Source organism: Pempheris klunzingeri, chromosome 19, assembly GCF_042242105.1.
Source record: "Pempheris klunzingeri isolate RE-2024b chromosome 19, fPemKlu1.hap1, whole genome shotgun sequence".
NCBI classification, from domain to species: domain Eukaryota; kingdom Metazoa; phylum Chordata; class Actinopteri; order Acropomatiformes; family Pempheridae; genus Pempheris; species Pempheris klunzingeri.
In genome coordinates this window covers 6,407,899-6,432,937 of record NC_092030.1, presented here as the reverse complement: position 1 = coordinate 6,432,937, position 25,039 = coordinate 6,407,899, and the positions used below count along the sequence as shown (strand labels likewise).

Here is a 25,039-nt window from a genome sequence, read left to right as displayed (position 1 = left end):
CACATATGGGTGTAATATTTAATATTTAGCGTAATATAACATGGGTTAATGTTGAGGTGTTACAAGTGAAAAGCAACAGTAGAAGTGTGCACACTGTACTGTTTGTGAAAGTCATTAAACCAACCCCAGTCAAGATGGCTTATGTTGAAAGACTGGATGATCACACCTATTTGTTTTTCAACAGGACAGTTGATTGGAAATGGATGTTTCTGAGCCATTACTCGTGTTGAATTAAACAGTTGTTTTGCCGTGATAGCAGACTGAGCTTTTTGTTAGTGGGTTTGTTTGGTAGGAGGCTCACAGAGATGACCAAGAGACTTCTTTAATTGCTTTTTTCAAATAGAAAAGTTGTGAATGTGTTTCTAATGAGGCACATTGTTAAAAGTTTTTGTTCAGTCAGCCAAAGTAAAAAAAAAAAATATATATATATATATACATTCTTACTCACAGCTGTAGATAAGAAATGGGAAACTAGGATAAAACATTCATACACTGTCAGTTCAAGTTGGTTCATTGAAAACCAGGCAAGACTCTCTTTGCTGTTTATTTGAGAAATGTTTCACCATTTCTTACTAAAATGAGTCTTTCTAATTTAAACTAAGCATACAGATTATATAGTAATGATACAATACGCAAGTTATTTTAAAATGTGATTTCAGGACAATATCTGACAATTCAGGTAGTATCATTGTCAGTTCAGTTCATTTGTGTTTTTTAGGTTTCAGACTTCATTTATTTATTTTATTTATCAACACGACAGCATTAAGTGAATCTAAATGTTGTTTACACATATGGATGAAATGACAAATTAATTCTATATATGTGTTGTATATAGGCGTAATGGTTATTCTTGCTCTTCAATTCTTAGAAAAGCAGAAACTGTCTTCTTACTTTCTACTGTGTTGTTTTTTTGTCCAGACCAATGATGTAGCAGGAAACACCTGGAACTGGCTCTACTTCATCCCTCTCATCATCATCGGCTCCTTCTTCATGCTCAACCTGGTGTTGGGTGTCCTGTCAGGGTAAGTCATCTCATGACGCAGATACAAAGTCCTGGTCTACTCCAAGCTGGGTTTGGACGTGATGGCTGATTATTCATTATTGTTTATTTGTTATGTATGCGCACAGCTGTGGATTTTTTTCTGTATCTTTCTTGGGAAATCTGCAGAAATGGAAAGCAAAAGCATTATGAAAAGATCAATAATGTCTAGAATAAGGGCTTCTAGACAGTATCCTACCTGTCTATTAACTGCATTTGAGACAAAGGTTATCTCATAGCTTGTGAGAAAATGCTTAGTTGAGGGTGAATTGAATAAATCAACAGATTATTCTCCTCTCTCACTCAGAATGTAGCTTTTTACTTTCCCTCACTCATCATCTGTCGCTGCCATCGTCATGTGTCATGAAAAGGCCTCTCGCTGTGGCTTTAATCCTCCTGCTCCCCTGTGCCCTTGGACCTGATGTCTGTCCATCTCATTGTGTCTGTGGTCACAAAGAGCCTCCTCTCACCTGCTGTGATGAAATAGTCCAATATATTCTACTGTACTATACAGGCACAGTGGTTGTCCCTTTGATAGATCTAGTAGTAGTAAGGCCTCTATAACATGTGCAGTAACAGCAATCTCGCGGGCTCATTGCTTGTCACATAGTGTGAGACGGATCATACAGAATCTTTGTCCCAGTGTGTCAGACTGTACAACTCTCTCATGGAGCATGTCACATGGTGTGATGGATGCCTGGTGATTTTTGGGTATAAATAGAAAAAAAACTACACAAGTGCCTACATGACATCAACTTGCATCATTTCGTGATTTCAAAATGCAGTAAAGCCAAAAACAAGCAACAACAGTTTGGAGCTTTAGAGGTACTGGTAGACGGTTGGGCAGAGCCAGGCTAGCTGCTTCTTCCTGCTTTCATTCTTTGTGCCAGGTTAAGATAATTGTCTACTGGCTGTAGCTTCTCATTTAGCTTTGGCTACAGATATCAGAGTGGTGTCAATCTCCTCATCTAGCTTTTGGCAAGAAGGCAAATAAGCGTATTTGCAAAAATGTCAAGCAAGCACAGTAGATCACCAGTACGTGACACTCCCCTGTATTTCCTCTGCAGCCACACATTTCAGTGTTCTTAAGCTTCAGAAATATCTGCTAACACAGCTCTAACTCTGCCAACAGCCTTTTTCCTCTTTCTTGCCCTCACTGCTCTGCTGTCATCTGAACACTACAGTTAATAATTCTTCAGATGAACGTTTGAACCTATAGTCACGATCCTGTTTGTTGCTGTGACTATTCAGGTTCTCTCCTGGCAGAATTTAGCTATCTATTTACTCTTTTTATGTATGTAACACGTTTTATGTACTTTAACAGAGAATTTGCCAAAGAGAGAGAGCGTGTGGAGAAGAGGCAGGAGTTCTTGAAGCTTCGGAGGCAGCAGCAGATCGAGAGAGAGCTCACTGGATACTTGGAGTGGATCTGCAAAGCAGGTTAGACTCATCTCTGAAACAGTGTGAGAGCTGGCATGTATGTGCTGTGTTAGAAAAAACACGACAAATTGATGGAAAGTCCCTCTCTCCTTCCTCTCTCCCGCTGCAGAGGAGGTGTTGCTGGAGGAGGAGGATGAGATTGCAGAGGAGAAGTCCCCACTGGACGGTGCGTGGTACAAGAGGAAACAAAACCTTCCAGGTGAAAACATGGCTGAGTATCTGTTGCCTGCTTTACCATGGTCCATCACCACAGGAGGATGATGGTAAATCAGGCACAGAGAGGTACAGTTCATCATTTCCATCTAAGAATTGATCATCATAAATCGTCAGTCATGAATGTGATCTGGTTCTCATTTAGCTGTGGACTTGAGTGTAGGTTTAATTAGAACTTAAGTATGACCTGCAGGTGGAATTGCTGTATTTTGTGTTTCTCAACTCTTTATAATTCCAAATAATGTTTTTTTTAGTTAAAACAGACCTGTTGTTAGAGCAAGACATCCTTATGTTGAACCCCAGCAAAGGTGCAGGTTTACTTACAGTTAGCTGGACTACTGATGATAAACTTGATGACTGAGTGCCAATTTATGCACTCAACATATGATTGAGGGCAGCGCAAGAAACATGCACACAGAAAACAAAATAATTCCAAAACCAATCATTCATTTATCAAACAGCAGTTTAGTTAAAGAGAGAGAGATTTTCACTCTTGGTAGTCATAGGAGCTAACCATATTAAAGTAAAACATGCTACTACCAATAATAATGATAATAATAATAATAAGAATAATAAGTCACAATTAATATGCATTTCTAACTAAATCATTATAACGTCTCTTAGACTTATGGTGCTCAGTCCTTCTGGTCAAAGTTGTCCTTCGCCTGGCTCCATCCCTCTTGCCGCCACTAACTTTAGCTAACAGCACTAGCGTTGATGACGGAACGTCGTTCCCGTGACACTCGCAAGGTACAGCTAGTTGCCATGCAACTAGTAGCCTTTTACAACTTGTCATCCCTAAGCTGTCTGATGCTTGATAGGGGGGCACAGTGTGAAACAGTAGCTGAGTAGTGGATTATAATGCGGGATGCTGAAGGTAAAAGCACTGAAATGGACTGCGGATGATTGAAATATAATGCAAGCATTTTATGTCACATTCAGGTGTAGTGCAAAATGTTTCTGGGCTGCACTTTGAGAAACTATGCCATACATGAAGTCTGTTTCAGATACCATTCCTTCTCATAGAGGCACATTGATAAATGTTGATATAGTTTAGATATTAGATTAAAACAGGTGGTGGAAAACTGTCAAATTCTGTTTGAAGAAGAGTCTCTACTGGTTGCCTCGCAGCCTCACATTGACAACCAGACATTACCTTCAACAATTTGTTATTCTTACACCAGGTTTTTCACAGATTAAACAAACCAGATATAACAAATAAATGAGTGAGTTTCCTTGTTTTCATTCTTTGAGATAATTGTTTCCTAGCTCCTGTACACCAGTGTATTTCAGGGATTTGTTGAGCCATTTAATGGAAAATAAACTCCCCTGAATCATTATAGTATGTACTGTACAAAAGGAACTGAACTTTCTATTTTTTCCAAATGCCAAAGGAAGAATACCATATGTGCAACTTAATATATGACCGTTTAGTTCTTAGTTCATAGTTCCTTATAGATTATAGTTCTGACAAGATCTTTTAAAGCATTGACTCCAAACATGGGTAACTACTTCCTTAATTGAGTTAATATTTTAGTATAATGTGTTTGTGGCCATGCCAGCGAATCATATTCAGTGAGCACATATGATCAAATTATTTGAATGGTGATCATGGTTTCCACTCTGTACCTTAGTTGTCTTTATTTCACTGTTAAAGGAGCTCATTGGTTTTCATTGCTCTCTCGGCCTCTCCCTCTCTCTGTCTTTCTGGTGATGACGTCGGTCCATTAGGCCCGGTGTTGAGGCAAGGGTTAATTAGTGGGATTTACAGCTTCAGTCTGATTGGATTTGTTAACTATACCACACTCAGCAACACACACACACACGGAAATGCATTTGCTAATAAATGGACACATCCATGCCAATGTTTCCAGTAAAGTGACAGCACACAGCCCCGTTATTTTTTCAATTAGCTACGTATCAGGGATTAAGTAGTCTGAATCCACAGCTGGAGAAAAACCATTTGGATGTTGTTAGAGCAGAAAAAAATGTGAGTGGCCCTTTGTCAGATGAATGACAGGTAGTAGTGGAGCAAAGTGCCAATCATAGCTGTCTAACTCAGTAGATGTCATTTAAAAATTCTTTGTTCTAAAACGATTTATCCACCTTTCCCTCAGTCTCTGGAGATAAGACATTGAGGAAATTATCCTCTGGATTGAATATTTCAAACTGGGATGTTGCTGTATTTTTCAAAATACTAGGGATTTGGAAAAACCCTATAAAAACAATTCTACATGTGTAACTACCCCCTCAAATATAAGGAGTGGCATGAAAACCAGTTAATTCAAATTGTGAAATTCAATCAAATTTTCTTTCCTTCTAAAATTTTACTCAGCAAATTATTCTTGGGTTTCAATGCAAACGTCCTTATCAAGCAATTTTTGTTGTTTAGTTGAAACTTTAAAGTTAAAATACATCAGCCAGTGTGATAAAATGATTTTAAATGAACCATGTTACAACCCTGGAACAATATTTCATGTCAAGTGCAGTGACCTGCCTTATTCTGTCTTGTTTCATGATACAAATTTAGAAATTTCTTGAAACAAGATGCTTTCAATTGGAATCAAGACTTTCTTACTGCACCAGCAGATTGTTGTACTTGTTTTCTGAGCGGTCAATTACAGACGAGATTCATTTGATTAGGAACAGTTTGCTTAAGTGTTGCTCAGTCGCAGTGGCTCAGCCTTTTCTAGGGGAGATGCAGGATTGTAGATCTGGAGAATGACCCCATCGCTACGGTGACACGGAGCCGGTCACGCGACGATCACATTCGTGTTGCGGGAGCCGTTTTTCATTCCAAGGCTGGCTTCAAGCAAGAAGGCAGAAAATCAGCAAATGAAAAACAAGATTGATGCCTGCTATTCATAGTTTCCAATTAGTTCACCCCTCCACTTTGGACACATACATGATACCTTGCATTGAGATGAGGGTTGTTTCATTGAAATACAGTTGAAAAAAGCTTGCTTTTTCCTGCTATAATTGACTTCTTCACTGTCATACATTTATGTTAAAGAATCCAAAAAACAGAAAAGCACCATTCCTTTATGACCATTACTGTATTGCATTCTTTGACTCATGCATGATAATGTTTCCCTTCCTGTCTGTGCTCGTCTCTGTACAGTCCTGAAACGAGGCAAAGCCAAGAAAGGTAAAAGCGACCTGATTGGTGCCGAGGAGGGGGAGGATCCTTTCGCTGACATCTCTTCTGTCGGTGAGCCTTACATCTTTTTATCCCCGGCCACCAGCAGATCACCTCTGACCTTCACGTGCTGTCTGTTCACAGAGTCGACCTTTCCAATAAAAGCCACAGTAAAAGCCTCTCCTCTACAATGAACACAACCCTGTGCTCTAACTCTCTGGTCTCCATTTATCAGATTAGCACGTCATGTCACCTCAACACTATAAAACATTTTATTAGATATCCCACACAAATAAAACAGTGCACACAACAGTCACAGGCTCAGCAGCATCTGGATCTGGAGAAGTAAAGCTGTTTCTCCTGGCCGTAGAACCATATCACCTTGAGGGAAAAGAAGTATAATTAACTTTTCTAATTAGACTGTAAAATTAAAATAGCAACAGAATCACCTGCAGCATATTAAAATGAGACTTTTCAATATTAATGGACTTCATGATCTCACACAAAGACAACATGCAATTGCTTGACTGTGGGTTGGGAATGAGCATAAGCATGGTAATTGAAACCATTTTGTTGCCTTCACTACTTTTATTTTATCTCTCTCACGTCTGTTCCATGAAATTAGGTGCCAAGGGAATGGATGCACTGTGCAGTCAAATTTTGTTTCTCATCTCACTTGTTTCCCACATGATGTGCGTATTTTTTAATGAGCAGCTGCAAGGAGTATTCAGGTGGTTGTATGCTTTTTTTCTGTCCATTGGGGAGGTATCAGTTATCACTTAGTCTTGGCCACAAACAACTTTCAGTGCTTGTTAGCAGATGTGAAGTGGAATGGATCCTTTCCCAATCATTCTGTTACTCTTCTGTCTAAAAACCCGTGAGGTCCCACAGCTCTAATTTCCTGTTTCTGGGTAGTAGCATGCTTGTAGCACAAACTCTGCATGCACAAACACGTGTGGCTTTTGCCAACGATTTTTTGCTGTTTGGACAACCAGAGGGACGAGCTTGAGAAACTTGTCAGAAAATACAGCATCAGCAGATGAAGACAGGGCAAAATTGTTCATTTCTATTAGGCAAAAAGTTCCAAAACACCAATATTGGGCAGTATAGATATTAAGACACAGCCCTTCAAATATTAACTGAGACAGAATAATATATACTCCTGTACAAGTAGTACAAAAACATCACATCTGAACCAATCAAACTTGGTTCAGAGTGGTTTTACACAGAGTTGCATGCAGGGAATATTTGGTAGGTGGGAGGAGGGCAGGGGGTCACTGTGCCAGAAATACCCCCAGCACACATATCCCTTCTTCTTCTTCTTCTTCTTCTTCTATATATAGTTTAGTTTATATAGCATAAGAAGAAGATACATTTTTTCTCAAGCCTTTAAGTTTATCACATACATTCAAAATGACCAAATCTGGAGAGACATGGTTTTCACTGGACTGGAAGGGGATGTAAAATTGTAATCTGAGAAGTAACTAAAGCTGTCAGACAAAAGCAGTGGAGTAATGCAGTGTGCAACATTTCCCTCTTATTTCCCTCTGAGATGTAGAGGAGTGGTATAAAGTTGCATATAATGGAAATACATAAGCAAACACACTTGACTAAATGTGCTTACATTCCACCAGTGGTAACCTAGTTTACTGTGTGGTTCCTTCTGACACTGAAAATACAATAGTATAATTAAATTAATGGAGCTGTTTCAGTTGTTACAATAATCTAGTGTTTGGTTTACCTTTTAAAGGTTTAGGGTCAGAAAATATGTATGTCGAGATGCATGTCGTCTGTCACAGCATAGCCTGACAATATTGAGATATTATTTACAAGCCATATTTCACAGACCTTTATTTGATAAATTGTTTGTTAATACACTCTGTTACTTGAACATTTTTCTCTTTTCTCCTAAATTACTTTCTGTGTTTCTACTTTTTTCATTTAGAATTGTTATTCAAGACCGCTGTGTTTATTATAATTAAAAAATTAGTGAGTGGGGCGATGATGGGATGTTGCTCATCACAGTAGCAGGATGAAAACAAGGAAAACACCCAGAGTGATTCACTGTGAACTGTGAATGAATGACGAATATTTAACTGATGCAGATGCACACATTTCCTCTCTCGCCGCTTCATCACTCTCAGCTCCTCCCGGCTCTCCATTTGGTCGGGCCAGTGTGAAAAGCAGCAGTAAGCTGGACAGCTCCTCTTACTTCCGGCGAAAGGAGAAGAGGACCCGATTCTTCATCCGCCGCATGGTGAAAGCTCAGAGCTTCTACTGGATCGTTCTGTGTCTGGTGGGCCTCAACACCCTGTGCGTGGCCATAGTTCACTATGACCAGCCTGAGTGGCTTACAAGGGCCCTCTGTAAGTCACACACACAAACACACACTCATACTACCACAGACTCATTGATGTTGATGGTCTGTAGAAGTATTTTCTCTGGGATTTGTTACTCTGTCCATCTTGAAAACAGACACGACAGAGTTTGTGTTCCTGGGTTTGTTCCTGACTGAGATGACCATGAAGATGTACGGCCTCGGAGTGAGGAATTATTTCCACTCCTCCTTTAACTGCTTCGATTTTGGGGTAAGTTACTGTCGGATTTGACTGTTTGGATGGTCAGCCAGTCGACAGTATGTTTGGCAGGTGATGACTCCCTCCGCTCTCCTCCTTAGGTGATTGTTGGAAGTATTTTTGAGGTGATCTGGGACATGATTAAACCAGGAGCATCGTTTGGTATCAGTGTGTTGAGAGCGCTGCGACTGCTGAGGATATTCAAAGTCACCAAGTGAGTTTAATTCAAAACACACATGTTCAACTGCAGACAGCTAATACATTAGGCTTCCATCACAGGAAGTTTCATCTTCATTGCACCCCCACAATTGTCAATTAACTTACCTGGTATGATAATATCAACCCAATAGCACTGGCAGTATTTTGCACACATTGCACTCCTTCATCGCGGTGTCATAAATTAGTCAAACAGCAAGGCACACACATTGTACGCTTACTGCTGAAATCAGCAGACCTTTCCAGTGGTGGCACTATCTCTCATGACTAATGACTCAAACTAATCTGGTAATCCACGACCAGATTAGTTTTAAAAAAAATGCAGCAATATCTTTGAATTGCATATATAGATAGGAACACAAATAAATTATTGTACTATATATAATATTATAAATATTACGTTTTTCAGAACATTTACGTGTTGTGTGTTATGATAAAAGATGAAAAGATATGGTGGGGGGGGCAATAATATAGTATTTATTGAATGTGGTCAGGGAAAATAATAAGTACAGGTAGCTTTGCTTGGTTTATGTCGTCTTTGGGCAGATCTGTTTGACAACTTAAGAGACTCAGTGCTGGGTAAATGCAAGTTTTCTCAATTTTCTGCCAATGATGCAAAGCTCAACGACTTAAGTTCTCTTTTCAAGCCCCCTGGTACATTATACGTGAACATCCCTTCTGTTACTGTAGGGATGGAAGGTACACAGACATTTAGATTTACATGACAAAGGCTGAATAACATTGCACAGTTTTAGCACTGCAGCTTGAGTAAAATCCTGTGCAATGCGATTGTCATGGTTTAGTTAAAATTGATTTGTATGAGCTACAGTGCAGAGCTACAATCTTCAGGCAATTATTTGGCAACATAATAACATATGTTGTCAGAAAGTAAAATGCAGTTCATATTAACAGATGGCTTTTTAAACTAATGTATTTACATGATAAGCATCTACTGTTTGTACTCAGATGTCACATATGGTAAAGATCTACTGTGAAGTTTGGAAATTTGCATCTGGAAAATGTGAAATAGAAAATTAATTACTCCACTGTTTAAATCCCCCAAAGAATGATGGGAACTGTAGGATGAAGCAGACCCTCTCTGCCTTTCTGTCCCACATCCAATGTATTCTTGCTCTCTCATCTGCTCAAAATGTGGGAGAATTCTTTTGAAATGCTACATTATGGAGATGCTAGGTTTAAATGCTGCAGGAACTGCACTTTTCCCCAGGGCTTTCTTAATTCTTTTCTCTCTTAACTGACAATCCTGTCAGAGTTTGATGGCAATCCTTTTATTTCATTAGATTAGCTGTAATCCTGTGATTCACTGAAATTGGCAGCTTTAGACCTTGACGCATTGATTTGTTTTATGCCACCTACGTCTCATGTTGCCATTTGTTCCTCTCCTTTCTCCTCTGTTTTGGTTGTTTCTGTCTTTTTGTTTTTTGTTTATCTGAATCTCTTTGTTCTTTCACTGTTTGTCAGATATATAGAGCATGTAATGAAGAAAGCTAGTTATTTCTCTGAGTCTACCCATGTTTTTTGCTTCCTCTCAGATATTGGAACTCGCTGAGGAACCTCGTAGTCTCCCTTCTCAACTCTATGAAGTCCATCATCAGCTTGCTCTTCCTCCTCTTCCTCTTCATCGTGGTCTTTGCTCTGCTGGGCATGCAGCTTTTCGGAGGACAGTAAGTAATCTCTCTAAAGTCGTTCTGCTCTCCGACTGCTCTTTTCTCCTCTTTCCATCCATCCATGACTCACTCAACACAGACACACATGTCCACACACGCTCTCCTTTTCTTCTTCATCCATCTCTTCATCTGACCCTCCTCCCTGTGTGTGATCCCTGGGCCGGCGTTGCGGTGGTGACAGACGTGTTGACGCAGCAGGTAGTTGGCAGAGCAGCAGCACCGACTGTGACTCTTTTGATATTACTCTCAGCCGGAGCTCTGTGTCTTCTAATGACAGGAACACCTCATAATTCTTGGCTGGCTGCAGTTAATCAAAGTCCTGGCTTCCCGCCCCGCCTGACTCAGCTCATACACACACATTTTACTCCTCAAATCATCTCACATCACACAGACACCGATTTGGCCAGGCAGTCCATTGGTGTACTTTAGCCCGTATCAGTACAATGAAGTCCAGCAGAACAAGAATAAAACACAAGCAGGTGAGCATTTAATCTGATAACTACAATGTTATTATGACTGAAATGCTGTAGTAATAAATAATAAAACATTGACAATAAGATCCAACTTTGGGGACTCACAAGAGACAGGTTAAAAAGGAATGTCAAACTTGATGCAGGAGAAGCCAAGATATCCTGACTTTCAGTCCCTTCTTTGGGTCATAAACAGTTGATTCTTTACTTCCCATGATGCAACTTGATAGCAACTATCATAAGACCCCCCTTATATAGATCCTTATATAGTAAATGGCCTCATTTCTCAAACTTCACACCCGCTGTGTAACTCGATGTTTTCTGTTTTAGTCTCTAAACAAAAACCTCAGATAACTCTGAATATGTCATCAGGGTTTTCTTTTCAATTAAACCTTATGTGTAAAATAGATGGAATGTCCCTTTAAACATGTCATAGTGATTGGAATAAGCTGAGACTGTCCTCCCTTGAAAAACTACAGCACTGGTTGTTGATTTGTAGCCTCATTCACACATAGTCCCTGGTAAATTACTGGGATTACCTTACAGGTGCCATTAGCAATTTTCACTGTTCACACTTGCAGCTACAAATATTTCTACAGAGAAACATTTCCATCTTGTGCCTTTTCACATGTCATGCCAGTGCTGGAATAGATGGGGAAAAGGACATTCCAGCAGATGGCGGTAATGCAACATTATGGATGACAACTGCCATAAAACTGAACTAAAGAAGAAGAGGATGGGGGAGGGGGGCAAGACTGGATGCACGTGTGCTCTATCTAGCATCTCCAACTGTTCCATTCTGCTCCCTTATTTCTGACTGTCCCGTTTACAGCCATTCTTGAAAAAAAAAAAAAAAGAGCTAGCTTGCAAACAAAAGGACATTTATAGCTTGTTAGTTGTCAGACCACCTGCTAAAGCACTGGCAATTCAACCGTAAACACGTAACAGATTCAAATTTCAAAAAAATGTCATCAGTGGCGTTGTGATTGGATGTAACCCTTTACAAGCTTCTCCCCGCAGTATTACTGCTGTCATTTAGAACACAGCCATACCTGCGTTTGGGTAGGAGAACTGATTTAGGCTTTGTTTAAGAAAAAATGTCCCCCGCTCTGGCAAATTAGAGGGAATTTTAAATTCATATTAGATTATGTAATTCTTAAGATTTCCTTAAGGTTTGTTGTTTGCCATTGATTGGCTGCTTACTTTCATACTTTTTTTTTTTTTTTTAATCATTTTGCTTTGTTATTTCTGGTGAAAAACTCAACAATGTTATATCCTGTGACACATGATATGTCACACACACCTAAGAAATTTTGAGATAATAGATGCGTTTCGACATGCATAATCTTTAAAAGGTCAGAATCTGTGCTCGTGGCAGGTGGTAAGACCGGTGAGTCAGTCACAATTACCAGTGAGCTTTTATTGAATGCAGTGACCTCAGATGGTTTCAGTGTACAGTCACCAGCGTGTGTTGTTACACCGTGCCACTGCTGTGTCAGGTATTGTACACTTTGAAATGAAATGCCACTTTCACATGAAGTCACGTCTCCTTGGACTGACAGCCTTCACAAACATCACAACTGGATGTCTTCGAAGCAGCAGACTGTTGCCATGGCGCTGAGCCGAACGACAGTCTGCGCCATCATTAGCATCGCATTAGTCTCTGGTGATGGACAAGTGTGAGATGAGTCTGACGTCCACATGGTGCTTTGAGCCAGCCGCGCACATCAGACCGAGCACACTGCTCTCTGCAAATACTGTCCATAACTAACATACATGTTCTTCTGAGGCCTTCCCTTAAAGTCTTGAAATGAAGCCAAGGTGTCAAATCATTTCAGGTTTTTCATTATTGCACCAATGATCAAGAGTAAGTTAAATATTCTGTTCTTTTGCTTGCAGTTATTATATAGTCATTATTATATTTTTCAGAAAAAGGTGAACTGTATTGAAATTAAAGAAAGCACAGCCATTCCTCAGGCTGATGATTTCAACTGTTTAATGACAAATAGGCTTTGACCCTAAATAGAAGATTAAAGGGCTTGTTAAGAACAGGATGATTTTTAATATTCTATCTTTATTTTTGGCTCAGAGCTTTCGTTCTTGCTCTCAAAACACCAAAAGTAATCTCCTGGTAAAATTGTGAGAATTGAAAGATAAACAGCTTGAGGCAGTGGACCGTTTCCCTGCTGAGACTCACACGACACCACCGACTGTTTGGAAAAAAATATGTGATAGGCTCAAAGGAAACTTGCAGGATTTAATGAAATACAATGATGTTTTTTTTTTTCTGGTTGCTGCTTTGTAGCTTTCAGTTTGTGAGGTGCGCACCATCTTTGTTGAATAACTTTATTTTTTCAGCTCAGGCCACAAGACACAACCAGTTTCCCACCAGGTTGACATTAAAGTTTAGTTTATTAAATTTTATTTAAATTTAAATTAATCTACATTGAGAACAATACTGGTCCATCCATTCAGGACTTTGTGATCTTGCAAAGATACAGAAATTCAATCAATCCCCAGAATTTTTCGCAACTCTTTGTAAATCCTCACAATTATTTCATCACAGTTAGTCAAACTGGAAGAATGTGTATTCCATCAATCACTGCAGATTCTGCATAAAAATCATCAAATTCAAAGCCACTTTGAGCCAAATCAAAATCAAGCCATCATCTCCAAAAACTTCTTTGTAATGCTCTGTGGAACTTAAAACATAAGTTACAGTTTCAGCCAATTTGGATCCAGATAATCAAGGACTGACTAGTTGCAGACGTAGTATACTTTACACAGCGGGCTTCATCCTTGCATTCAGCCCCTTCCTCTTAAGTAAGAGCCTATTTCATTTCATTTCATGTCTTGACTTGAAGGATGTATGGTGTGTGTCCTGATTGATGCCACGTTCCCAATGCTCTGCAGGTGTTTGTTTGTTTTTTCAATATCATACAGCCATTATCTCCAATTCACTTCTACATGCACGTGTGTTCTCAGAGATATTCACCTAAATGCAAACCTGCTGCTTTTGTCTGAAGGATTAGATATGGAGAGGGTTAGGGCACGAGCTTGTGGGGAGTGTGGCCTCACATGTCTCTTATTTCCAGGATTGATTTAATGAAGTCCCCGTGGATGTCGCTTGGAAGCCAAACAGCACGCTCCCAATCCCTATTATCAGAGTAAACAGAGGTCGACACACACAGGCGCAGCAGCAAACCGCCGCCGCCGCTCCCTGTGCTGGGCCCGCTAATCCTCTAGGAAGGAGCAGAGGGTGGAGGGAGACATGTGGGAGAGAGGAGGAAAGGGTGGAGTGCAGGCAGGGAAGGAAAGAAAGAAAGGAAAGAAAGAAGGGAAGGAGGGAAGAGGAAGCGGCGGAGGTGAAATTGAGGAAGTGATGCAGGGATGAGCAATGGGTGGAGACGGAGGTGGGTGGTGGAGGATGCAGTAATGAGAAAAGGCTTATTGAATTCATAGCCCCTCCCCCTCTCCTCTCTTTCTTGCCCCCACCTCCTCCCACCCCCTTCTCCACTATGCATGTACAATACATTTTAGAGCCAGGCCGATACCTGCTGGTTGATATTGTTGGCTGATATTGAGTTTCAGTGATTAATCGCATGGCCAAAAGTATGCGGACACCTTAACATTAGAGCCATGTGTTATAGCTGATCCTGGCTATAACCTGGCTGCAGGGATTTGCTCCCCTTCAGAGAGCGTTGGTGAGGTCCGGCACTGATGTTGGGTGTCAGAGTCAAACTGGGAAAACAATTTCTTTATGGACCTGGCTTTGTGCACAGGTGCATGTCATTGAAGAGCTTCCACAAAGGTGGGACCACAGCGTTAAAATGCCTCTGAGGTTTTCCCTAACTGGAACTAAGAGGCCCAAACCACAGACCCTTTTCAAAAGTATGCAATAAAATGTGTGTCCAAATACTTTTGGCTATATAATGTATATTGTTATCAGCATGTATGTAGGTATATATTCCTGTATATTTGGCTTATTTTTTTACGATCATAACTTTGTTTTAAAATGTTTTTGTTACATGTTTGTGTAAAAAAAAAAAGTGTTCTCAAATATCATTATCAATATCAGCCTCAAAAGTCCAGAATCGGCCAGGATCTAGTACAAATGCATACTGTGTATATACACACACACACACACGTACACACACATACAGACGTACACATGTCAGGATCTACTCTGAGGAGGAGAAACCAGCTGTCATTTGTGCAGACAGTCGTTGTGATAACAATGTGCTCCACCTCTTCTCTTCATTTTTACAGAGTCCTCTGCTTCCTGCTTCCTCTCCTCATGTGTGTTGTTTTATTATTTGACCCCAAACACATTTTTCTCCTCTCTTGCTCCTCTGACTGCTCTATCAGAAAGACATTCCTTATGTTACATTATGTCTTCATATTTGATGTATTCTGACTATTATCAGGTAGTAAAACTGACACTAAGGGACACTAAGTATCTGAAGGATGTAATCATGACTGTTCTTCAGTGGGCTCTATTTTTCTGGCACTGTGTAGAACTTTCTGGGCATTTTTGCCAGCAAAGGGACTTTTTACCTACTGTTCCATTGTAGTTTTTATCTCCATGCCTGTTTGGCATTTGCTGTAGACAGTTTCTGCTATTATGAAGTAGCTGAAGTGCCATAGCTCACTGAATGGTGCTTTAAGTAACTTTATTTAGTAACTTTGGATTTGAAAGCACTGATGAGTATGAAAGTTTTCACGGCACTGTCACAGACTGGATTTAAGTGGCATGACAGTACAGGACGTCTCTATAGTCAAATATAGACATAAACTTTGCCTGAACAAAAGTTTTTACTTTTAGAAAAGCCAGACATCCTTTAATTTTAGGCCAAAAACGTAATTAATTCTATGCATTTCCACGGGTAAAATGTTGGATAGGAATCCGTAATGATGTGCACTGTCAAGCCAAATTCCTAAAGTACAAATACAAAAGCACCAGTTGATGAGAGTGGTATGGGTACAATATAAAGTTTCAATGGCAGGACATTCAAAGAAACAGACAGATGTAGAGAATACCATGAAAAGTAATGAAAGCATCAAACAGGGTAGAATTAGTGGCATAATGGTACGTAATGGTGTCAGCTGCATAGAAATGTACTTATACTGTTTACTATACTGCTGCTCCTCCTATTAATTATATAAAGCAGTTGTTTTCATACATGCAATAGATTGTACTGTTTGTGATTGATTATTTAGGTTTTGGTCAACTTTTTGGTAATTTTCATACAATCTCAACTGCAACACATAGTGTTCAGCTATTACAACTGACCCAAAGTTATATAGGTTTTTCCAAACTAAAAGAAATTTCTATTTTTTTTTTTCAAAGTGGCTGAATGACTCCCACAATGAACCCCCTTGCATCTGCTAAAGTATCCTCTGGGGTATAAGTATTCCTCATTGGGAACCTCTGATCTAAAGCATAAAATGCTACTGTATGTACTGATTTTAAAAAAATCCTCCTAAATTGATGATGCCTGAAATGGCACCACTGTTACAAGGGTTTCTCATGGCAAAATTACAAACAATGCCCTCTGTATTAATGAAATGTGGTAGATTCCTGAAGTGGTTTCGAGACAATCTCTTATTTCCTGTGGATGATGTGAATTTACTACAATTTCCCCCAACTGCTATTAATAATTGTCCCGACAATACACATTTAATATACCTTTTACAATTGCTCTCAAAGTTGTGTTGAATATTGCCTCCATTTGTAACACTTCCTGTTCTGTCCAACCCCAAATGTTTCTTGCACATGCCTCTTTACTTGAAATGATGAATAATCAGCAGTGTAGGTTATTTTCGGTTGAGTGACAATCCTTACACATCTCTGTGTCATTCTCTCATTGTCTTCTTCAGTTTCAAGACTACGGATTCAGGTTTCGGCAGGTTTGTTGGGTCATTTGGGTTTTCTGAAAAGATTTAGATCCTTTGTGTAGAAAGTGTGCATGTGTGATGAAAGCAGTGATGATATTAAGTTGGACCCTACTGTTAAATAAAAAAAAAAAAGAAAAGTAGGTAACAAGTTAAGCCACACATCTGAGCTAATGAAATTGTAGTGAGCTTAGTACCCAAGGTGTTTGAGATAGCTGAATCCACTTTGGAACCAATTTGGTAGAATGCTCAGATTCACTATCTTTAAGTCAACAAGTTTTGTCTTTTATTCATCCTCAAATATTTGTTAGCAGTTTTAGAACTTGATGATAAGAAAAGGATGATACTAAAGATGTAGTGCAAGAATTAAAAATTACGGAAGCTGAATCTTTCTTCATTCATTCACCCTTAATCTGCTTTTTTCTGACATTGTTTAAGTTCTCTGTCATTGTCTTTTCCCCGAGTGTTCAACTTTCCATTCAGGAGTGCTGTTGTGTTGAGCCCAAAACATACTGGCACTGTAGGATGTGCGTCAAGTCTGTACTCTATTCTACTGCATGTAAGCCAGCTTCACACACAGCTGTAGTTTTGAGGTGCTGAAGCATCGACACCCCAGAGATCTCCAAGTATTTTCTTTCAGACTCAGATACTCACTCCTCTTCCTGGCATATCCAGGCATACCTTGATTTCTTCTCTTGTCAGCTGATAACACAACTTCTTTTGTGGTGTCGTAGCCATCACAGCAGACAAGGCGAAACTCAAATACCCAGATCCCTACAACCAGCAGTCTCAGTATTATAATATATTTCAGTAAGACCTTCCCTGATGAGCAGAAGTTGGCTCTTCAGGTGAGGAACTAAATCAAAAGAAGGTTAATATGCCCTATGGATTAGTTGACATGCTGCATCGCAGTGCTTCCTTTTTGTGCATATTATCCATGTCACATGATGCAGCCCTGAGCTGCAGAGGCAGTGTGTTTTGGACTTTAAAGTTGGAGCCGTGGCTCCCTGGTGACTAGTGTTGCCTGCTGCTGCATGTTTCTCTCCCGCTCCTTCTGTCTCATCCATTATCAATACAAGACGACTCCCTTCATCTATGAATACGCTAGTCTCTCTGAAGCTGTGAAGGATTCTGAAAAACTTAGTCTGTACTCGTACTTCTGTCTTTGTGAGGACCAATTTAACTCCACCCACAGCGGCTGCAGCTCACAAACAGACAAGCAAAAGGGGAGCATAGTTTTCAGCGTCGTGGATGTATTAAGAGAGCTGGATGCGACAACACCACTGAAAATTTGTCCACACAATAACAACAAAAATCCTCTTAAGGCCAAAAGGCATTTTCCTCATAGGTGAGCATTATAAAAGAAATGTCTGGATAAGAGTTGACAGGACACCTTCAACTGCAAACAAATTATTTGTCTCTTTATTATGGATTATTAATCCATGAGGGTTTTGTCTTCATAAAACCTTCAAGGAGCCTAGAAAACCTACTGTTATGTGTATGACATTATCCCTATATAAAGTCTGCAGCCAAGCAGGAACATGTGAGTGGAGCCAGCGGCAGAAACGTTAATGTGCACGTGCAGTGGACTGCACAACATGGAAGCTGGAAAACTTTTTGATATTATGCTCAGCAGTTGTCATTTAAGTGAGTGGACTCCATCTTTTGAGTCTCAAATCAAGTTCCTGTAATACATCCGTGCCCAGTGTGCATCTGTTGGTTGTGCAACACAGTGGGTTTGTTTGATTTGGGCCACCTCGTCTCTGCTGCAGCCGCTGATTTAACACCTTTCTTTTGGTCTCGTCTCACATGGTTGATTTTTATTCTAAAATGTAAAAAAATCCAACACTTGAAATTAAAAAAAAATCTTTTATTGTCGCTGATAGAAATAATAGACTACAATAATTTGTAATAAGCCAAAAGTAACCTTTCAGCTTAGAAAGTACAGAATGTCCTCACAAGTATAGAAGTACAAATGTGTGGGAAGAGGGGGGGGGCAATGAGTATCGACTGTAGATAAAAAAGTTTTACAGGAGGAGAAAAAGAAGAATCGGTGCAGCTGTGACTCAAGGTGTGAATGTTTGTCTGTTTTTGTGCTGTGTCATGTTTCTCATGAACAGAAACATGGACTGATGTTCACCAACAAGCTCCTAACATTATTGATCCAAGTGTTTTCTTGATATATATTTTTCTTTATTTAATCCTAATTTCTACGATGTATAAATGTGCCTTTCCCTGTATCATCTCCTGAACTGCAGGTTAGATGCCATTAAGGTCTGACTGGGACTACATTGTCATTCTTTTTGTTTTTTCTCTCTCTGTAACGATGCTCTGATTCTGATTCTTTTAGATTTAACTTTGAAGATGAGACACCAACGACAAACTTTGATACTTTCCCAGCAGCCATCCTCACTGTGTTCCAGGTAAGATGCCCTACTCAGACCTGCACACTCACACTAGGACACACACACACGATGCGCTTCACACCGCCTGAATAAATGAATATTGACTTTATGGAAAAAGAAAGATTGTTATCAGTCATTTTAATTAGAGTGAATGGTTGGTCTGCGTACCTTCTCTCCCCTAATGAGCTCGCTGATAATCCTTCAATTAGTCTGTGCTCATAACCCCTCACTCTGTAAAGTAATTTAATTCTACACTCTGTGAGATTTGCACGGTGCTTTACAACCCTCCCGTGTCCCTGGCGTCGTTCTGACTCTTTTGTCTTCCTCAGATTCTGACTGGCGAGGACTGGAACGCCGTGATGTACCACGGGATCGAGTCTCAGGGAGGCGTACGCCGCGGCATGTTCTCCTCCGTCTACTTCATCGTCCTCACGCTCTTTGGGAACTGTATCCTCTCTGACATCTCGTAATTAAAACTGCAGTGTGTTTCAGTAGAGTCAGACAGAGCAGGTTCAAAATGCGGGAACGCGTTGGTTCAAAATGATTTTACTCTTTTCAAGCTGGGATCAGCTCTTTTTTTCTGTGCATTAATGGGGAAATGGTGTCCGTCAAAAAATACAAAATCACTCTTATTATTAATGAGTGTATTACTCTTGGGACCGTCTGTGAGACACATATGAAACAAGGAATCCATCTTCTCTTTCATCAAATCACCTTTCAGCTACACCTTCTGTTAGCTTATACACTTATACATGTTTTAGCCTATTTCTCTCACCCAGTGTTGAGAAATACAACATATGAACATATCTTTAAAATAAAGCTCCTCCACCTGTGATATTAAATGAATGGATAAATAAATAAACCCAACACTGAGTGGAAGGGAAATTAGCAATCAAAGTTCGACTTATTATTGCAGAAATTGTAGATTTTGACAGATTAGAATAATCATTGATGCAAAGCTGTGTTTCCTCTTTGGTATTGTTCATGTCAGTCAAAATAGAAAAAATATTTTGATAAACTTTTTGATAAAAGTTGATAAAACCTTTTTAGTGCTAGCACTCACGATAGGAGCAAAAATGTTTAATTTGTTGTTGGCTGGTTCAGACTGATTTCTTACTCTGACTCTGAACTGCTGCTGTTGAGAGATCGAAATATTGGCCGGACTCTGACAGGCAGGCTGACAGACCAACCACATCACCATTTTTAGGCACACAGTATGTTCAGTATACTGCCCAGCTGTGTTTTCTCCTGAGTCCTGCTGTTATTCAGACACCCTCCTGAATGTCTTCTTGGCTATCGCTGTCGATAACCTCGCAAATGCACAGGAGCTGACTAAGGTAGGCTGTCTGAATGTTGTATTTAAAGACACATTAATAGCACAGCAATATGAGTGTATTGTTCCCCATACCTCACAGTGAACCACGTCACACCAGCACCTGAGAAAAGCCTTGCATGTGCTCGGGGCCTCAACATGTCGAAATGTATTATCATGAGGGCTAATTCCATGTCTCTGTTCTCACTGGCTGAAGGATGAAGAGGAGCAGGAGGAGGCAGCCAATAAGAAGCTTGCCCTGCAGAAGGCTCTGGAGGTGAAGGAAGTCAGCCCGATGTCTGCAGCCAACATCTCAATCGCTGCGTAAGTTTCAGAGCACCTCTCTCCCCTGACAGCAGCTCTGTTCAGCCACACTGGAGATGAATGTCCTTTTGTTATTCAGTGTGTCGTCCCTCTATATATGTTCTTCCCTCTCAGTCCGAAATGTCTGTGAATATGCAGTACGTACTGTGTTTGATATACTTCTCCTCATCTACTCCCGCCATGAGAGCGCTCCTGTGATGTTGGCTTGCTTATTGCACTCCATTGTGTATCTTTTCTATTCGTAGAAGCAGTCAATGCTTCACTGAACATCTTAAGCGTTGTTATATGCTGCCAAAATGGCATTTCCTTTTCATAACGTGCTGCCAACATCTGAACAAAATACTGAATTGCCATTACTACAATAAGTCATCTCACAATTGACAGTTTTTTGGTTTGTGGGATTTATAGTTTAGGTATCTCCTGAGTCATGTTTTTAGGTAACTGTCTGAAGTAAAAGTATATTTAAGTAGCCTATTAACATTAAGATAGTAAATAACAGAGAGGAAAATTATATTAATTGCAATTACTCACTGCTGTATTGTATGTTATTGGAAAAGTTCCATTACTCCATTATATAGATGAATAAATGAATGATGTACTATATTAAAAGTACCTGCACTATGGGGCAATGTATTAGGATTGGGTCAACATGAATGTAAATAAAGCATATTTAAAATCACGTTTTGGGGAGGGAAATGCATTTATCCTGTTAATCAGGCCTCAATAATACATACAGGAGTTTTCTAGGTTCATAACAATAATAATTATTTTAAAATATATTATCGAAATATATGAAAAATATATCGGATACCAGCTTTAAGAGTAATGTGCCTTATTAATATAATGATGAATCTATGCATCTGCTTTAGGACAGTTTCTAATCAACAATTATATATACAACATTATATATTGATTTTATACATCCCCTGGATTCTTTTTGAAAGAAAGACGACATGATAGAAGAAAACCTTAATCACGACTGTCAGAAGTTCTCATCTCCAGTAAAATGGTAATGACAGGGGTGTCTTTATATACCCAGATGGCTCCTGTCAAGCTAAAACTTTAGACCTGCCCTCTCTCCACAACAAGCTCGTGATTGACAGGTCGGGGGTCTTGTGTCAATACAGAAATTAATTGCGCCCCCAAATTCAACCTATTTTTAGAGCCTGGGTGAACACTGAAGTTAAGTCTGGTGTGGTGACTACAGCATTTTCACCCTTATTAATGATTAGTATCTGCAATTTGTAGCAGTGGAGGTTAAAACGTGCCTTCCTATCACACCCATCTGTTTAGTTCATTTCAGGAAAAAGACCGATAATGCACTTAATGTAAATTTGATGGTGTGTTGCATAATTCTGTGAAAGCCCTTTATGTGACAGACAAAGTGGCCATCTCTCCGTAATCGCCGCCCTCCTCACTAATAAACACTTCAATTAGACTGCAGAAAACGATCAGTTCTGTAAATCACTGGTTAGCTAACTTCCAGTCTTTCCCCTTCTCACTGTCATTAATGTTACTATGTGATCCCGTGCATTAAGTGTCCGCAGGATATTTTAATTTGTGCGTTGAACCATGTGGTAACACTAAAGTGAGTGTTTCTTTTTAAATGCAGTGTTTTGTGTGCATTATGTGTTCTGTTTCAGAGAAACACAGGGTTTCATTTCAAAATGGCTGCAGCCTTTTAAGAAAACCAATTACATTAAATTGTGTTTTACAATCTGAATATATTACATTTTTACTAATAAAAAATAATTCCAATTGTAATAACTTGTGCATTCTTGTTTTGGAATGAAACTCCTGAACTGTTTTTAGTTTTTCGTCATTATGAAATGTCTCTGCTAACGAACACGCTTTTGTTGCTGGTGTGTCATTGAAGTAGTTGCACAGATGAGTCCTTTACTGTAAGACAGGAGGGGACGGGTGGACAGACAGACCGACAGTCCACCTGTCCCCTCCAGATTTGTGTCTCATTTTTTCTTTTGTTTTTGTTCTGCATGTACAGTTTTGTAAAGCAAAATCGAGATGCACTCTCTCGCAGGTCGTCCATCAACAGCATTCAGTCACCGTGAGTTATCACTCTCTGTTACAATATTCTCCTCCTTGTCCCCTCTCCTCTCCTCTCCTCTCCTCTCCTCTCCTCTCCTGTTTTTTTCCCTCTCCTCCTCTCTGTTGGACTTCCATAAAACTAAACTGTAGTCTGTCATGTCTTCATTGCTGGTAAAGTAAAACATATTTATGATTCTTAAAAAAATCACAAAGTACCTGACAGAGCAGAAAAACACTTGTAATTACACATAAACAGCACAGTGTGAGTGTAATTTTGAGTGTAAATTCCTAATACGTGAAAACACTTATGCCTCCCTCTGGCCCTTTAACCAGCCATTGTGTGCTTGATGTTGATGGCTGCATCTCCACTTTGTCGGCGCCTACAGTAATTCATCTTTCACTCTGCGCTCTGTGATGTGAATAATTTGCGTATAAATGTTTAATTTCTCTGAGCGTTGCCATCACTGCAGGCGGTTTGACATTTCCAGTCTGTTTGTTATCGTGGATCCCAGGGCATCACTTTAAAACACAATATGCACCGCGGCCAAAATTGAACGCCAGGGCCAGCTGTAAGTTTGTTCCCCTGCTCGGCACTCTGTTGTCTCAATTGATTGAAGTGCAGATAGAAGCCCGGAGATGCTTATTTAATATTTCACATCTTTCAGATGACACTAATTTATGACTATAACTTATTGTAATTTCTTTGACATCGCCCCTCTTGTGTGTTTTTCAGCATGTGCATGTGCTTTGTCAATATATCTCTCAAAATGACAGTCCTATCCTCTCGGTGTTACATCTTTCACTTTCCTTTCTGTTAACATATAAACACTTCTTGTATGTGTGTTGCTCACCTGTCCGTGGATACCTGTCCTGTGTCCTCTGTGTTTTCTGTCTGTCTGTGTCTTCTGTCTGTCTTTTAGGAGTTATACTGTCTACTCCTCTCCCGCCCGACGAATCTCGAGGTACAGGTGACCAGATGGATCAAACTTAACTAACCCATAAAGCCCCATGTAAATAAATCATACTGCGCAGAAACAGAAATCGTATGCAATGCCTTCATACATGATGGATGGAAATATGGAAACATCCAAGGATTTTTGATGCCTTTCACTTCTGTAGAGAACTCCATGTTCAAAAATCCCGTTCCACTCGTTAGTGTGATCTGTCACCATATTCTCCTAAACTCAGGAATCAGCTTGTTTTCCTTAAAGAAGATACATGTCTAGAGTGGCCATCACCCATAGCATGTTTTTCCCTGCCTGCCCCATTTACACATGACCTGAGTCAAACAGAATTTGAAAAATGATTTCTGTTTCAGTTTGCCACATGACCTGTCAGAAAATCATAACTTTGATTGCTGCTGCAAAGCCAAAATAATAAAAAACATATTTTGCCGTACAAAACCGTTTTACACTAGCAGTTAAAGAATAATAAAATAACCACAGCTGCCCGGTCTGTATTATATAAACAAGTTGTATTTCACATTGTAAATCAGAGTGACTGAAGACAATCAAAAGCGATACACTTTATCTGTGCTGTACTATGTTACTACGCCATTGTCTCATCATATGATCTTTTATGCACAGTGTATTTCCTGTTTCCTCTTCCTGTTGGATTTCTGTTATTTGTTCCTTGCTTTAGAAAGGGATTTTTTGCAGTGACTATGGACAAGAACAATAACAACCAACCAATAACTCAAGAATGTACGCATCGGTTTTTTGTTATTGCTCTTTTATCTTGTAACCCTCACTTCTGGTAGGTACACTTGCTGAGATAGTTGTTGTCAGTGTAGCCTCAAGAGGGGCCCTATGATCTACCCATGTGTTGTGAATCAAGCCTGGAATAGTTTTCTTAGCCTTGAGGAGTGTCTAGGATGGATGAATTAAATGCTTTTCTTACCTCTGATAGTTAAATGTGCATTCTTTTACATTTGCTAAATAAAACAGCTTTTGTTATCTATCATAAGGTTTCTTTGAGGATATGAAACAGGCTTTAGGCCATGACCTCTAAAACCTCTAAAACAGGTTTTAGAGCATTAAGTCCATGAAAAGTCTGCTTTGTGTCATTTCTTTTTACTCAGATGGACAAGTCTCATGAGAAAGTTGATTTGTCCTTTGCCTTTTCCTCATCAAAGGAAGGAGCAGTAATCCTTTCACAGAAGAAAATCTACTACAGATATTCTGCTTTTGCTTGAATTGTTTAAGATATCTGGTTATTGGTGCAGGTTCCGTTAAAACATGCCAAAACATTGACCTCAGCGAGGTAAACCCCTCCTT

At 39.7% G+C, this 25,039-nt stretch overlaps 1 protein-coding gene across 1 annotated transcript in view; it reads left to right on the top strand.

Annotated features, from left to right (window-relative positions):
- Positions 1 to 25,039, top strand: part of cacna1bb (calcium channel, voltage-dependent, N type, alpha 1B subunit, b) — a 148,519-nt gene that overhangs the window by 71,150 nt on the left and 52,330 nt on the right. The window contains exons 9-21 of the mRNA XM_070850327.1: positions 919 to 1,022; positions 2,364 to 2,479; positions 2,589 to 2,678; positions 5,814 to 5,903; positions 7,976 to 8,197; positions 8,307 to 8,419; positions 8,509 to 8,621; positions 10,177 to 10,308; positions 19,027 to 19,099; positions 19,411 to 19,528; positions 20,351 to 20,418; positions 20,611 to 20,717; positions 23,684 to 23,731. Of these exons, the coding sequence (XP_070706428.1) occupies positions 919 to 1,022; positions 2,364 to 2,479; positions 2,589 to 2,678; positions 5,814 to 5,903; positions 7,976 to 8,197; positions 8,307 to 8,419; positions 8,509 to 8,621; positions 10,177 to 10,308; positions 19,027 to 19,099; positions 19,411 to 19,528; positions 20,351 to 20,418; positions 20,611 to 20,717; positions 23,684 to 23,731 (1,394 nt within the window). The remainder of the gene's footprint in view (positions 1 to 918; positions 1,023 to 2,363; positions 2,480 to 2,588; positions 2,679 to 5,813; positions 5,904 to 7,975; positions 8,198 to 8,306; positions 8,420 to 8,508; positions 8,622 to 10,176; positions 10,309 to 19,026; positions 19,100 to 19,410; positions 19,529 to 20,350; positions 20,419 to 20,610; positions 20,718 to 23,683; positions 23,732 to 25,039) is intronic.